At 51.6% G+C, this 15,366-nt stretch overlaps 5 protein-coding genes across 5 annotated transcripts; 2 read left to right on the top strand and 3 right to left on the bottom strand.

Moving 5' to 3' along the window:
* Positions 1-103: 103 nt before the first annotated feature.
* On the top strand, positions 104-1,366 carry CC1G_09550 (peroxin 13; the record flags this gene model as incomplete). The annotated part of the gene is made up of 1 exon (XM_001839643.1): positions 104-1,366. The coding sequence occupies one exon, from the start codon at positions 104-106 to the stop codon at positions 1,364-1,366; it is 1,263 nt and encodes a 420-aa protein (XP_001839695.1).
* Positions 1,367-2,370: 1,004 nt separating this feature from the next.
* Positions 2,371-4,312, top strand: CC1G_09549 (short chain oxidoreductase; the record flags this gene model as incomplete). Its single annotated transcript, XM_001839642.2, has 5 exons — positions 2,371-2,721; positions 3,221-3,362; positions 3,436-3,590; positions 4,220-4,242; positions 4,294-4,312. The coding sequence occupies 5 exons, from the start codon at positions 2,371-2,373 to the stop codon at positions 4,310-4,312; spliced, it is 690 nt and encodes a 229-aa protein (XP_001839694.2).
* Positions 4,313-10,555: 6,243 nt separating this feature from the next.
* CC1G_09547 (HpcH/HpaI aldolase/citrate lyase family protein) lies at positions 10,556-11,390 on the bottom strand (the record flags this gene model as incomplete). Its single annotated transcript, XM_001839640.1, has 3 exons — positions 10,556-10,635; positions 10,729-10,945; positions 11,010-11,390. 3 exons carry the CDS (start codon positions 11,388-11,390, stop codon positions 10,556-10,558), a joined length of 678 nt encoding a protein of 225 aa, XP_001839692.1.
* A 383-nt stretch (positions 11,391-11,773) lies between these two features.
* Positions 11,774-13,893, bottom strand: CC1G_09546 (membrane transporter; the record flags this gene model as incomplete). The annotated part of the gene is made up of 7 exons (XM_001839639.2): positions 11,774-11,959; positions 12,025-12,152; positions 12,213-12,287; positions 12,437-13,194; positions 13,466-13,553; positions 13,610-13,670; positions 13,726-13,893. 7 exons carry the CDS (start codon positions 13,891-13,893, stop codon positions 11,774-11,776), a joined length of 1,464 nt encoding a protein of 487 aa, XP_001839691.2.
* A 233-nt stretch (positions 13,894-14,126) lies between these two features.
* On the bottom strand, positions 14,127-14,393 carry CC1G_09545 (hypothetical protein; the record flags this gene model as incomplete). Its single annotated transcript, XM_001839638.2, has 1 exon — positions 14,127-14,393. The coding sequence occupies one exon, from the start codon at positions 14,391-14,393 to the stop codon at positions 14,127-14,129; it is 267 nt and encodes an 88-aa protein (XP_001839690.2).
* Between the last annotated feature and the right edge of the window lie 973 nt (positions 14,394-15,366).

Genomic DNA, 15,366 nt, shown 5'->3' with positions numbered 1-15,366 from the left:
GGGCGCGTGATTTCAGGCTGTTCCCACGGGGGTGGTTCTGTTCCCCGGACAAGGGGACTGGCAGCTCTTCCTCGTCGTCGTTATCTTTCACTCGTTCTAAACAATGGTCTCCCCTCCAAAACCTTGGGAGCGCAACGGCGCGGTCGCAGCAGCGACGGCGAGCTCACCATCGGCGCCAACAGCAGCAACGGCACCTGCAGCGACGCCTGTCTCACAAACAGCTCCAGCAACGACCAACGCCTCCACTCCAGCAGCAACCACACCCAGTGTCCCTGAGCGACCTGCTGCATTCTCGGCACCAACGACGACGACGGCTCTGGCTAGCCCTTACTCCAGTGCATATGGCGCATCACCGTACTCACGATTTGGGGCGTCAGGATATGGCGGACTGGGATCGTACGGCGGGTCCTATGGTGGACTGGGCTATGGCGGGCTGGGATCATACGGCGGGCTCGGCTCGTACGGCGGGATGGGCGGATATGGTGGTATGGGCTCGTACGGCGGGCTAGGATCGTATGGCGGGATGTACGGTGGCGGGTACGGCGGTTTCGGGATGGGAGGCGCGATGATGGGGCCCAACGGTGTGCCCATCGGTCCAGACGGCCAGCCCCTCCCCCCAACGCTCACCCAAACCCTCGAATCGACGACCCAGCACACCTTTGCGCTCCTGCACTCGATTGTGCAGACGTTCTCGGGAGTGGCGCAGATGCTCGAGTCGACGTTTATGGCGACGCATTCGTCGTTCTTTGCGATGGTGGGTGTGATTGACCAGTTTGGGCAGTTGAGGAATGCTCTGGGGAGTGTGCTTGGGTTGTTTGGGTTGATTAGGTGGATGAAGGAAACGATTACGGGGAGGAGTAGTGCCGGTGGGATCAACAGACGCGAGTTTAGCGATTTCGTGAGCGGCAGGCCGATACAAGGACCGAACGGTGTTCCTGGGCAACCTCAACCAAAAGCGAGCAAGAAGCCACTGCTTGTGTTCCTCCTCGCCATCTTCGGTATTCCTTACGCTATCACCAAGCTTGTGAAGATCTTGAACGAACGGGCGCTGGCTCAGCAGCAGGCTGGTCAGCAAGCCCTCCCTGGACAACCGCTACCCCCTCTTGATCCCTCCCAACTCACCTTTGCGCGCGCCAAGTACCCCTTCACGCCTTCGAATCCGAACGAACTTGCACTCAAGGAGGACGAGATTGTGGCTATTATGGGCAAGCTCGATCCCAGGACGGGCATGGAGGTTGATCCTAGACTTGAAGTCGATGGGGAGTGGTGGAAGGGTAGGACGAGAGAAGGGCGAGAAGGGTGGTTCCCCAGGAAATGGGTCGAAATCCTTGAGCGAAGACAACCTGCCGATGCTCCTAAAGCATGAACCCTTGACTAGTCGCTTTATGAATATCTTATCTCGTCCTTGTACGTCGTCGCCTCCTGTTTCACAGTCGTCATTCGCTAACGGTTGCCGACTAGATGGCCCCTTTTCACTATTACCAGCATATCACGATGCTAGATCCAACCACCTTCTCTTATACACGTTCGATTTCCCTGTCTTATCGCAGCCTGTCCTTTCACTCCAGCCATCTCTCTTTATTCTACTGTATGTACTAGTTTCTGTTGGAACATTACTTGCCCTTTGTATTAATATCATCTGTCGTTTTCTGTTATGCGCCTTTTTCTCTTCTTGGTTCTACCTGTAGTCGGTCATTTTTGACTTGTTGGCGATGAAAAGTACTTTATGTCTGTCGTTTCTTGACAATGTGGATTGTGTTTCGAAAAATCAGGCTGGAAGCAACGTTGGCAAGTGGTTGTCGGCGTATAGAAACGGTGCGTGAAGATAGCCGGTAATTAGCCGAAGGTAACGCCCGCCTAGCTCAATCGGATAGAGCGTCAGACTCTTAAGACTAGGTGGTAAGGTCCTCCCCTCGCGGTGGGTGGTGAGTCGGTTCAAGAAAAGAATCAGGTTCGAGTCCTATGAGGTCAGTTCCAAGCCCCCTTCGGGGGCTTCCAGCGGGGCCGAACTCACCCAACAGTCCAAGGCTGCGAGTTCGACCCTCGCGGTGGGCTACTTTCCTTTTTTCTTTTTTTCTTTTTGCCCTGGGTAGTCGACAGAAGGAATCTGGAAATGTGAATCCAAAACTTTTATGTTACCTGTGCGAAGACCACGGGCGCTAATTTAATCCTGTACATACAGCGGAACGGCAACGTCCTTTTAACAGAGGCTGACGGTTTTCTACCCAGGTTCGATTGCTATGACTATGCTCTGCGTCATGCAGTCCGGCTCGAGCTACAACTAATCCTGCCCCATAGCCCCTCTCGTTCTCCTCTTTATTAAGGTTCCATTAAAGAAAGACAAACCCCACTGTACCGCATCCTTTTGATATGCTCCCTCGTCTCATCTACTCTGCCAGAACCTCATTCCAAACCTTTAACCAAGGAATCCGTACTATGGCCACATCTTCCAACACCGGACACCCTTCTGGTCCTCGAGTCGCAGTCGTAACAGGCGCCGCCAAAGGCCTCGGACGCGCGATCGCCCTCCGTCTCGCCCAAGACGGGTTCGATGTGGCGCTTAACGACATTGCTGCGTGCGAGGGTGAGTTGAAGAAGGTTGAGGAAGAGCTTGGGGCGTATGGGAGGAGGAGTGTGAGGTGTGTTGGGGATGTGAGTTTGGAGCGGGATGTGAAGCGGTTGGTGGAGGATGCTGTTGCTGTCTTGGGTGGAGTTGATGTGGTGAGTCACGGTGCCGCGGGCGCCTAACACTCGTTCTGAGTGTTACTTGCACTTGATTGATAGTGTTGACTTTTTTTTTGTTCTTTTCGTAGATGGTGGCGAATGCGGGGATTTGTATTACCAAACCGTTCCTTGATAGTACGTTCTCAGACCCCTGCAGAGGGGTTGCAGCTTTACCGCTGGGCTCGACGCTTACTGCTCGATTCATAGCCACAGAGGAGGACTGGAATAGGATATTCGGGATTAACGCTCGATGAGCGTTCAACTGCTACAAGATGGCCGCCCTCCAGATGATCAAGCAAGGTCGAGGAGGTAGGATTATAGGCGCTTGTTCAGTTACCGGAAAGCAAGGTTAGTAGTCAACGCCTCCATTGGTATCCCTCCGTGACGGCGTAGTGAGTATCAACTGAGCTGACTTACCGTTTATTACAATATGACAGCTTGGCCTGAGATATCGGTGTACTCGTCGACCAAGTTTGCTGTTCGGGGGTTGACACAGGCCGCAGGTCCGTCGTTCCCTTCCTTCAAGAAAGTGCATGTGGCTGACCGGATCCGTCCATCCACTCGCAAAGCTCAAGAACTGGGCAAACACAATATCACAGTCAACGCATATGCTCCTGGGCCCATCGACACCGAGATGCGTGCGTATCTCACTCTTACTACTTCCCATCGCCCCATTCCAATGAAAGAATGAACTCCTTTTTGGTTACATAGTGGCCGATATCGGGCGCAACGTGAGCACCAAAGACGAGTTTTACTCGCGCAAGTCGAATGTAGCTGCGTTGGGTCGGATGGCGTCGCCAGAGGATATTGCTGGGATAGTTTCATACCTCGCTGGACCGGACGGGAAGAATGTCACTGGACAGACGGTGCGTTTACACTTTGGCTTTTTGAGGTTTGGAAGGGCCAAGGCTTATGGGAGATCGGATGATAGATTATTGTTGACGGTGGTTCCGTTTTTGATTAATCCGACGTATCTCAGGTTCAGGTTGGTGGATGAGTTACATTTTATCGGGCTGGTTGAAAGGGTATCTAGTTAGTTGTAGCCTTTAGGTGCCGTGTAATGCCCTCCGCGATGCAGCCTGTGTCGGTCGTAATGTTTATCTGAAAGCATTCCATGTCAGCGTTCCCTGGATTGAGATTACGCAGTGATGGTATCATGGACGACGCACCATTTCGAATCCTTCCTCCGCTCTTCGTTTACCTTGTTCTCCAGAAGTACAGAAAATCGCGCTTTAAAAGACATCAGCAACTCATCCAGGAACTAGAACCACGAAATTCCAGAAATACGCACCATTTCTTCTTTGCCCCATGCGCAACTTGTAGAACGTGTTGAATAATCTTCTCTACGTCGGGGTGTGGATCCGGGTGTCGACCAGATCCATAGTCTATTACGTCTATGTACCTTATCTCATTGTACACTCCGCCCACTTCTTTCTCTCACGGGCTCATACGATACAAAACTCTTTTTCGCCCCTTTTCCTTTCTTTTTCCTCAGTCTCTGTTCATCCAGATTCTGAGGTATGTTTTATCTTTGTACTTGTGTCTACAGTTACTTATCTGTACCTATAGCACTCGCTCTGTCCACTAGGTACAGTCTCCAATCACAGTCTCTGTTCATCCAGATTCTGAGCACTCGCTCTGTCCACTAGTACCTAGCCGACAGGTTATGAGCCCCGGCGACTAACTATAACAGTTTGCCACCGAGCCAGATCACTAGTTCTAGCGGACCCGAGCTGTTTCTAGAACGATTTTTCGGAGACGTTGGAGGATAAGGTCGCGGGAGAAGATTTTGAACGGCAGCTATACAGGTGCGCCTATCATCTCGGGTGCAGCAGTTCTTCCGTTATTTCTTTCTCTTTTTTATCCTTACGCATAAACCTTGTCTATTCTTTCTTTTTATCTCTACTATGAGTCAACACCATTCCCCTTCTCATTCCCCAGTGCAAAACCCTGGAGAAAATTTTGGTAGCGATGGTGAAAACCAACATCAGGCCATTTTTTCAGGCTATGATGGCACCATTTCATGGGTTCTTCCGGCCCCGGTGTTTCCGGCACCTATGCCGATGCCCGAGCAGCCAGTGGCTATGCCACCTCCTACGGGATTTCGCCCTTCTACGGCACCACCGTCTATGGTTCCTTCGTCTTTCAATAACGCGTTACCACCAGTTCAAGGCCATGTGCCGAATTCATATACTCCTTCTTTTGGACCAACTCTTCCACCGTCATACAATTTCGGTGGTAGTAGACGCACGTTTGGTGCTCCGGGCGCTTTTCAGCCCCATTTATCTAATTTTGGACAAGAGTCTTATCCGATGAATCAACTTTTTGGTCATGCTCTTTCACAGAATGGTTTATCTTCAAGTTCTGCCGAGAATTCGTATAGAACTCCTCTTCTTTCACCATTACATGTAGATAGAGAACTACCTTATCATAATGCCTCCCCATACACTTTTCGGCAGAATGCCATTCGGGGAAACCCCTCTTATTGTAATCTAGGTGCTCCGCCTTCTTTACCCGCTGCATCTGGGATGATTGGTCAAACTAACGCTGTTCATCCTGGTATTCTCGATCCCACGTTCATGACCAACGGAGTTCTTCCGAGGCATTCAACTCCTACTCGAGACCCACATCCACAGTACACACACCAACGACACCAACATTCCCCTGCCCCATCCACACCTACCGAACAAATGCGACCACCTAACCAACCGAACCAACCCACGTTCCCACAGTATTATCAGTACCCGTTACCGCCCCAGGGTTACTATCATTACCCACCATTCGGGTATGATGCGAACAGTATCACGGGAGCGAGCAAGGGATTACCGAGTACGGAATCTATACCCAAGCTTACGGGTCGGGAAAACTTTCGTGCCTGGTTTGAGGCTTTGGAGTCGGCCGCGCTGTCAGCGAACGTTTACTCCCATATTGCTCCTGAGCCTTCTGAAGGGGCGCCATACGACCCTATCTCTATCCCAACGTACCCACCATCGGTCGCGCCGGACTCCCCTCCCCATGTCATGGTTTTCTACCAACAATGGTGGCAGAGGGACAATATCGCCTCCCACCTCATCACGGCGAAACTCTCGGATACAATTCGTCTACAGATTCCGACGAAGAGTATGAACCGTCGAATGCCTGCGCGGGAGATTCTTCGGGAGGTCCAGAAGATCTATGGGGTAGTGGATTACACGTCAGCACTCGTTCTGGTCTCCGAAATCACCAACCTTACCTGCAATGGCGAGAAGAAACTGTCTGTCGACTCATATATTTCGACCTGGCGTTCGAAATTCAACACCCTTATCCAGTCCAGCTACAACCCCGATGGTCGCGTCCTCGCCCAGAACTTCCTACTTGGGTTCCCTACCGACGATATCGACTGGAAGATATGGGCAGCGCGGCATATGCATTTCCTCGAAACGGATTCCCCTGAGGGTATTCTTGCCCGTATTCCTTTCCTTCTCCAGTCGGCGACAGACAACCTTCTCGCGATCGACAACACAAACAAGCTTCAGAAGCCCTCCTCAGGCTCGACTTCCTCACGTCGCCAACAGAAGTCTTCAGTATCATCGGCGAATCCGAAGACGAAGGTTATCTGCTCTCACTGCAAGCGTTCGGGTCATGAGGTATCGACATGTTGGGCTGAAGGAGGACCTATGTATGGTAAACGGGAGGAAGTGCTGAAGAGTAAACGAGACGATAAAAAGGAGTCCGCAAGAGTGGCGATTATCTCACCCCCGGATCCTCCGCCCCCTCTTCCATCATCCTCTTCGACGCTGGGAACTAAACCTACTCCTCCTTCTACCACTTCCATCGCCTCTGTCGCGTTTGTACCTCCCACTGTAGAAACCTCGATGTCATCGGCTAACGAAAATATGACTATTGTTGACTGGTACGATCTGGATGTGACATCTTTAGTGGATCGTTTTAACGACGACGATGCCCTTCACGATTTCAGCCATGATTTGTCTGTCCCTACACCACTCAACCCCTCCCTTGCCCTCGTCGCTCCGACTCAGGACCTACGTGGTTCAGTATTTCCCCAGGAATACAACTGTCTTCTTGACTCCGGCTGTTCGTCACACATATTCAACGACCGGACTCTTTTCTGGACGCTCGATTCGTCTTTCCGTCGGGAGGTTGGGACGGCCAACATGGGCTCGTTCACGATCGAGGGCCGTGGTGATGTCGCGATACAGATATACCATTCCGGTAAACCTGTCGTACTTCGCTTCCCGGATTGTTATTACTATCCAAACACCCCTATCCACCTCCTCTCCGTAGGCGCCTTCAACGAGAAAGGCTTGGACTGTCTCTTCCGAGCTGACCAGAGCTCGACGATAACCTTTCCTCAGAACCACCAATCTCTTCCAGGGTTATCTGTATCCATCTCGCATTGGAACAGATTATACCTACTATACTTCAACTTCCTGCTCCCTACCCATGCGATCAGCAGCGAATCACTCGTTGCCATGAGTCCACCTCCCCTTTACTCCCACCTCTCTTTCGTCTCTATCCCACTCGATGACGTTTATGCGCACGAAGCTGCATTTCGCGCTACTCTCACAGCTCAGCGTCCCGTACCTTTGACGGTTCATCTCTGGCATCGCCGCTGTGCGCATGTCAGCTTGGAGTCGATAGACATGATGGTGAAGGGAACATACGTTGAGGGTATGGTTCTAGACGAGAGGAAGGGTGACCCTCCTACCCATCCATGCCCGACTTGTGTCGTGGCAAAGGCGAAACAACAGCCCTACCCCCATAATCGACATCGTGCCTCTGCCGTGCTCGAGTTACTTCACCTCGACGTCGTTGGCCCGTTTTCCCCATCACGGAAGAAGAAGTTATACTTCTTTACTATCCTCGACGACTACTCTAACTACGGAACCACTTATCTCGTCTCGACTCGTCCGGAAGCTATCAAGCACTTCAAGGACTTCATGTCGAAGTGGGAGCGTCAATTTGACAAGAAGGTTCTGTCTGTTCGATTTGATGGTGCTGGGGAGTTTATCCACACACTTCGGGATTTTTGCACGTCGATTGGTATTCGCTCCCAACCCACAGCTGCTTACGCGCACCCCCAGAACGGAAAGATAGAGCGGTATAATCAGACCAACGAGGATGGTATGAACGCGCTTCTAGCCGACTCTGGTCTTCCCCCCTTCTTCTGGGGTGATGCCGTTCTCGCACACCAATATGTTCGCAACAGGGTACCTACCTCAACCCTCCCCCCCAACATCACTCCATTCGAGCGCTTCTTTGGCCGTAAACCCGACGTTTCGAACCTGAGGGTATTTGGGTGCCTCTGCTTTCCTTATGTGTACAAGGAGAAGCGGAGGAAAGGGGATTTGCCTCGTTATGAGGCGATCTTTGTTGGGTATGAAGAAGATCGCATTGGTTGGCTGGTCGTTACCCCCCAGGGCAAGGAGAACTTCGTTCGGGACTGCGTCTTTATGGAGAACGTTCGAGGGCGTCTTCACTCATCAAAGAGTTTGGTTCCCCTATCCCCTAACTCCATCACCTCCAGCGACTCGTCTATGCTTCCCCCAATGTCCGTCTCTACCACAGAGGTTGTGCCTTCGGTCAGGGCCAAGGACGCTATCGACCAGCAGAAGGAGAGACTCAAAACTCTTCGTCCTCGATTACCCACCCAAACGGCTTTGGTGACCGACGATGCCATTCACAGCTTGATGGCCTTGTCGTTCCTCGACTCCTCCTTTTGCGAATGGTCGTTCTCCTCGCTCGAAAGCTTTCATATCGAGCAATGCTCCCTTCTTGCATCCTCTATCGACCGCGCACGCTACTTTCGCCCGAGAACATACACTCGTCCCCCTAAAAACCTTACCGAGGCCCTGCGAAGGGATGACTGGGATGTTTGGTTTGCCGCGATGCAACGAGAGGTTCACAGTCTTCGCGTCGATCACAAGGCCGTTACTGCAGTCCCTCTCCCGGCTGGTGAAAAGGCTATTCCTGTTCGATGGGTTTACGACTACAAGCACAATCCCGACGGCTCTATTATTCGAGGGAAGGAGAAGGCGAGATTGGTTGCCCAAGGTTTCCGACAGGGGCCAGGTGAATATGCTTGTGTCGTTCGACCAAAAGCTATTCCTTACCTTTTCGTCAGGCGATTATGGTGACACATACGCACCGGTTGCCCGCCTCTCGAGTATTCGCTCGATTTTGGCCTGGGCCTGCTTCAAGGACTTCGAAGTGAAGTCTTTTGATATCAAGACTGCATTCCTGCACGCCAGACTCTCGAAACCCACGTACATCAAACAAATCCCTCATTTCCCCGAATCTGACTCTACCCATGTTCTCCGACTCCACGTTGCCCTTTATGGCCTCCGTCAATCCGCCTATGAGTGGTATCATCTGCTCAATTCAGTTATTACGTCCATCGGTCTTGTTCGCCTCGATATGGACCACGCGGTTTGGGTTGGACGATGGTCTTCTCCACCTCCGGACTCCAACCTCACAATGCCTTCTGACGGGTCTCCCCTTACGATTATTGTCCCTGTCCATGTCGACGATGGTCTAGCCGCGACGAACTCCACCCCTCTTTATCGCTGGTTTATTGAAAGGCTTCGGGAACGTATCAATGTTGTTGACCTTGACGATGTTTCCCTCTATTTAGGTATCCGCATCTTGCGTGATCGTTCCAAGCGTCGGATGTGGTTATCTCAGGAGTCTTATATCGAGGAGGTGCTCGACGATTTCGGCTTGAAGACCTGCAATTCCCCTCATGTCCCTATCAGTCGCCCATTGAACGAAGTGAAGGACGACCCCACCTCATCGACCGATCTTAACCCCGATGAATGCCGAGCTATGTATCAGCGCATAGTAGGTATCATCACCTACCTCGCCGTCTGCACTCGTCCGGACCTGTCCTATGCAGCAATGGCACTCGGACAGTACAATGCTTCCCCAACCCCTACCCTCGTTGTCATCGCTCGCGGCGTTCTTCGATATCTTCGTCGAACATCCTCACTCACACTCGCATATTCCCCATTCTCTGATCCAAAAACCGACAAACCATATCCTTTGGGCTCTCCACCAACAGCCGGTTATTCGGATGCGGATTGGGCCACCGACTCGTCGGACAGGAAGAGTGTTTCGGGGTACTGCTATTTTCTCAACCACTGCCTCATCTCTTGGTCCGCCTCGAAGCAAAAATGTGTCTCTCTTTCCTCCACAGAGAGTGAGTACTACGCGCTGGCTCATGCCATGCGTGAGGGATTGTGGCTTCGACCTCTACTCTCTGCTATCGGTATTGAATACCCCATCCATTTCCCCCTTTTCGGTGATAACCAATCGACCATCACAATGTCCCAATCCCTCTGCGTCAACACCCGTTCCAAACATATCGACGTTCGCTACCATTTTGTTCGCGACAATGTTCGTTCTGGTCTTTTCGATTTGAACTGGGTTCCTACTTCGACAATGATTTCTGATATTTTTACAAAGCCACTTGCTTCTACTCTTTTTGAGACTCATCGCGATGCTCTTCATCTTGTACCTTGTTCTATCTCTGCGTAGGCGTCTTGAGGGGGTGTGTCGACCAGATCCATAGTCTATTACGTCTATGTACCTTATCTCATTGTACACTCCGCCCACTTCTTTCTCTCACGGGCTCATACGATACAAAACTCTTTTTCGCCCCTTTTCCTTTCTTTTTCCTCAGTCTCTGTTCATCCAGATTCTGAGGTATGTTTTATCTTTGTACTTGTGTCTACAGTTACTTATCTGTACCTATAGCACTCGCTCTGTCCACTAGGTACAGTCTCCAATCACAGTCTCTGTTCATCCAGATTCTGAGCACTCGCTCTGTCCACTAGTACCTAGCCGACACCGGGGAGGGAGGAGGGTACCCAAGCGAGATGGAGAGGTCGTAAGGACCAATGAACAGGGCGTCTATTTTGATCGTGATCGAAGATGTTGATGTTTAAGTTAAGCGCCGTCCAAGTTAGGGGCACGTCATCCTAATCCATAAGGCGGGGCACGCACCTATGCCCTCGACGTTGGCGATCTCCTCCACGTTGTCCACAGCTTCCTTCGTTTCGATCTGGACTATGACCAAGGAGGAGTGGTTGGCGGAGGCGAGGTAGTCGGGTGTCGAGAGGCCCCATAGGGTATGTGTGAATGGGCTCCCGAAGCCCCGCCGGCCTTGGGGAGGGAATTTGGCTTCTTGCACCACTTCTCTTGCTTTGGCTGCGGTTGATACCTGCATTCCGTGCCTCCATCAGGACTCATCCAGGTGCAAAACCAAACTCATGCAGGACGCTCACCATGGGCACAAGCACCCCATCCGCACCCGCATCCAACGCATACTTGATCTGCCAACTCGTGCTATCCGAAGCGCCGGTCGCAGGGATCCTCACAATTGTACTTGGTGCAGATACCCTAGAGTCAGGACTCCCATTTGAGCTGGGATTGGTAATGGTACGGGTGCCTTTGATAGCAGCGATCGTCTCTGCAGCGCCTGGAACGAGCGGGACCAGCCCGTGCTCGCAATCGATAAGGATCCATCCGAGGTCGTGGCTTGCTTGTGCGATGGTGCGCGCGTTGAAGGTGCCGGGGAGTGTTAGCCAGACTCCGTACGACGGCTTCGAATTGGGGTGGGTGGATTTGAAGGTTTCGAGGAGGGGGTGCGAATGGGATGAGGACATGGCCTGACTTGAGACGGAGCTGTAGATGAGGAGAAGCGAAGTGTTGGTGAACAGCGGTGAGACGGATTAGCGTGTGCAGGTGATCATGAGAAGATAGCCGGCGGCGGCGGCACTGGTGGTGGTCAGCTGGTGCAACGTCTGAATGGGATCGACATATCACGATACTCCGGTGACTCAGATTCGGGAACCTGTACCGAACAGCGGCTGGACTTTGTTAGCCTGAATCTTCTGAATACGAACATACTATGCACGAAGCCGGGTGGGCGAATGGCCCATGGAGCCTCCGTGTGAACTTGGAGACACACCCCGCACACACACTCGGGGAGCGAAGAGATAAGGCGAAATGCCGAGGTTTTTTCTTCGTCATCGCAATGGATACACGTCTATTTCCTGCTAGGGAGCGGTTTCTCTTTGATATACATGGAAGAAACCAACGCCAGTGCAGCGACAATAGTCGCGAATACAAAGGTCGCTTGGATCGCAACTTCGTATGACCCGCGCACAATCGCTCTTGTGGCTTCGTCTAGTTCGTCTAGATAGGTCAGTGATTCCCGGACTCTTCGAACGATCTGTGAGTGGAAACCGAATTAGTTTTTTGTGTGCCGAGTGGGAATTTGGAGATGATGGGGTATACCTCTTCGATGTCACTATCGCTGTCGCCCGATAATCTTGCGCGGAGGGTGGATCGAAGTGTGATTTGAACGATTGTGCTTCCCAAAGATAGCCCAACCACTGAGCCTAGTGAGCGGAACAGGTATGACACTGAAAATGGGAATGCTTTTTTAGGATGGGAAGTGCGGCGGGTAATTGAATTAGACGCACCCGCAGTTGCGATAGCTTGGTCCTCTTGACCCGCATTGGCGATGAGCGAAATCAAGCTGGTGGTGATACTCGTTCCTTGAAACCCGCATCACGGTTATTTCTAGACTCTGGATTCAGATAAGGGTTTCGGCATGAACTCACCATTCCCTAGACTACAAATCATAAGACCTAAAACGAAATGTAAGCATCGTGGAGCGCAACGCCAAATAGAAATAGATGCTTACCCAGAGTGATAGACAACGCGGAAGACACGATGATTCCAGATGAGAGTGTGAGTGCACCGATGCCCACAACGAGGAGGACGTTGGACCAGAAGGTCAGCCAGTAGTACTTCCCCGTCGACTGCATGATCAGCCCTCCGCCGAGCGAGCCGGCCATTGCGGCGACGACGCTGTAGATAAGGGACAAACTCGCTTGAGACGCCGTCTTGCTCTGCACAGCCTGAAGGTAGAGCGGGACATGGAAGAGGACCGTGAAGGCCGATGCAATCCCGAAGAAGTTGACCAGGTAACTCGCAATCAAAGACCTGTTGATGATAATCCTCTTTGGTGCAAAGGGTTCCCTGGCCCATTCGAACTCGATAAAGACGAGGAAGGAGGCAAAGAAGACGAATCCGGTGAGAGCGTAGCGGGTGTATGGATCGCTCCAGCCGATGTTTCCGCCCCTGTCGAGCCCGACGAGGAGCAGGAAGACCGTGATGATAAGGGTGACGGCGCCGATAAAGTCGATACGTTTGAACTTGGCCACAAGGTCGCCGCTGTCAATTTTAGGTAGGTGGAGGGAGAGGCTGACTGAGATGATGGCGAAGATTGCGACTGGTACTTGGAGAAGGAAGGACCAGCGCCAGCCAATGGTGTCGGAGAAGAAACCTCCGAGGGAAGCGCCCGTTGCGTTGCCGACTGCGAAGACCATGTTGAGAACGCCTTGCCATGTGCCTCTGTATCTGAGAGGTACCACGTCGGAGACGACGATGCTGACGATACTAGAGTAACGTGGTCAATAATTAGTCGTACGAGAATGAGCTCGGTTCCGTACGTCGTCATTCCTCCCCCTCCAACACCAGCCAGAGCACGACTCGCAATCAGCTCTGTGAGGTTTCGTGACAATCCGCAGAACAAGCACCCGAGAGCAAATACGGCATAGGAAAACAAAAGGCAGCTTTTCCTTCCAAAAATGTCGCTCAGTTTACCGAAGAGTGGTCTGAATGAAGGTCGTCAGTATGTTTCGTCAAAGGGACATCTTCTTTCACTTACTGCACGCTAGTGATGGTCAATAGGTACGAGGTCGCAATCCAACTAGTGTTGTTGAGCTCGTTAAGCTCGCTTCCGATAGATGCGTACGCTAACGGCGCGGTAATTAGAGCCCAAACGCGACTGCGAGTCTTCAGAACTCCTTACACGACACAATGATAGTGCCATCCATGGCGCTTAGGAAGATTCCTACTGCCATAGGTGCGACCTAGCAAACGTGCAGCAGTTAGTGTGTATCGTTGGTGCGCACACAGAGAACTCACAACTGCCCAATACGACCTCGAACTCTCCTCCTTTTGCTGTTCAATGTCATTCGAACCTCCTGCTTCGCTGGAGCCATTGGAAATCGATGGCGGCCGGTCGTTCGTGCCGTATTTTGGTGTGCTGTTGCCTCCAGAGCCCTCCAGGAGCGCCGAGTGCTCGCTCGCCATGTCGTTGCGGTCCAACGTCTGTCAAGGTCGGGGTGAACATCGCACGGGGATATAAAGTTCTGTGTATTCCAGGTCAATTGCTTCCGAGCCCTCTTACACATGGTAAAAATCGGATAAGTCCGCAGCTTGATCGTCAACCGGGCGCCAAATGACCTAAACCCCTTCGTCAAAATAGGTGAAATGGGTCTGAAGCGAGACTATATAATGTACAAAGCGCGTTCCAATAATGATAGTTATAATACACTGAAGGGAACGTAGCTGGTATAGCTGTCTGAATCATCCAAGATAGGCTCTGGAGTCGCAGGTCGCATCATCCGAAGCTGATCTCTTTCGAAATTGGTCAAGGTTCCGCTGTTCCCAAAGCTGACTTCACCCTGGTGGAAGAACCCCTCCGATAGGATGACCATCCTCTGAGTTGACCCGGGCACCTTTGAAAGTTCCAGTTCGCGATTGGCTTCCCGCACATTTAGAATGATACGATTGGCCAACACGCAAGACATGGCGACGGAGAACCCGATTGGAACTTCCAATAGTGATACCTGCGAAGCGTTAACCTTCTCGCTATCGGCCCAAAATTCGGAGACTTACGGGGGCTGCCACCCACATTAGAAGGCACGTAACATAGGTCGCGCAGATCCTAATCATGCAAGTTAGTCAATAATTCAGGGAGATTGCGGTTTGGCTTACACCAGGAAGTATAGTACAGAGTCTCTGATCAGAACCCGCACGAGATGTCTCCCCGCGCGGAATAGAGAGCCGTCAGATTTGAAAGCTTGGAAGCCTCTAACCAAAGCGAGTATGCAAAGAAGACACTCGAACGTGAGCATTGGGATCCAAAAGGTGTAGAAGTTATCAGGTACACCGAGTGGAACGCAAAATTTGGCAGATACAGCTGTTAAGGTTGTTGCTGAAAGGGATAGTTAGATTCTGTATGCGAAGAATCAGAGCGCCAAGTTACCTTTGATCTTCGCTAACGCCGAATGCATAATCCAGGCCGATGTTACGGTGGAACCCAGAAATGAAATGACCATGATGGAAAGAACGGATTTGTTCAGGGAATACATGGCGTAGAGTCGCATTTGCAGGATGACTGGATGATAGTTCAGTCATTCAATCGCATATGCACAGCGAATATGACCCACTTTCAGCCAGCATGCATGCGATTAATCCTGTCCATCCTTGCCATTGAAAGAAAGTGCGAACCTAAGATACCCCAGTCAGGTTCACAGCGTTAATTATGGGCCTTGTTACCTCGGACTTACAACTGTGATATCGAAGCCCGCGAAGTCGTAAACGCGGTGTCAACCATTTCAAAGTGGAGTATTAGGTACTTACAACTATGGGCGTCGTATTCCGGGGTTAGTGCGAAAGAGAGGTTTCATCGGCCAGCCCACTTACCGAGGGTGTGAGAGTTGGGCTGAAAAATCCTAGTATACGAGATCAACTGTCAGAGAATACGGACAGAGAAGACCA

This window comes from Coprinopsis cinerea (assembly GCF_000182895.1).
Source record: "Coprinopsis cinerea okayama7#130 chromosome 11 map unlocalized cont3.11, whole genome shotgun sequence".
NCBI lineage: Eukaryota > Fungi > Basidiomycota > Agaricomycetes > Agaricales > Psathyrellaceae > Coprinopsis > Coprinopsis cinerea.
Note: the sequence above shows the minus strand (reverse complement) of the source record. Positions and strands in the feature narration are given on the sequence as shown.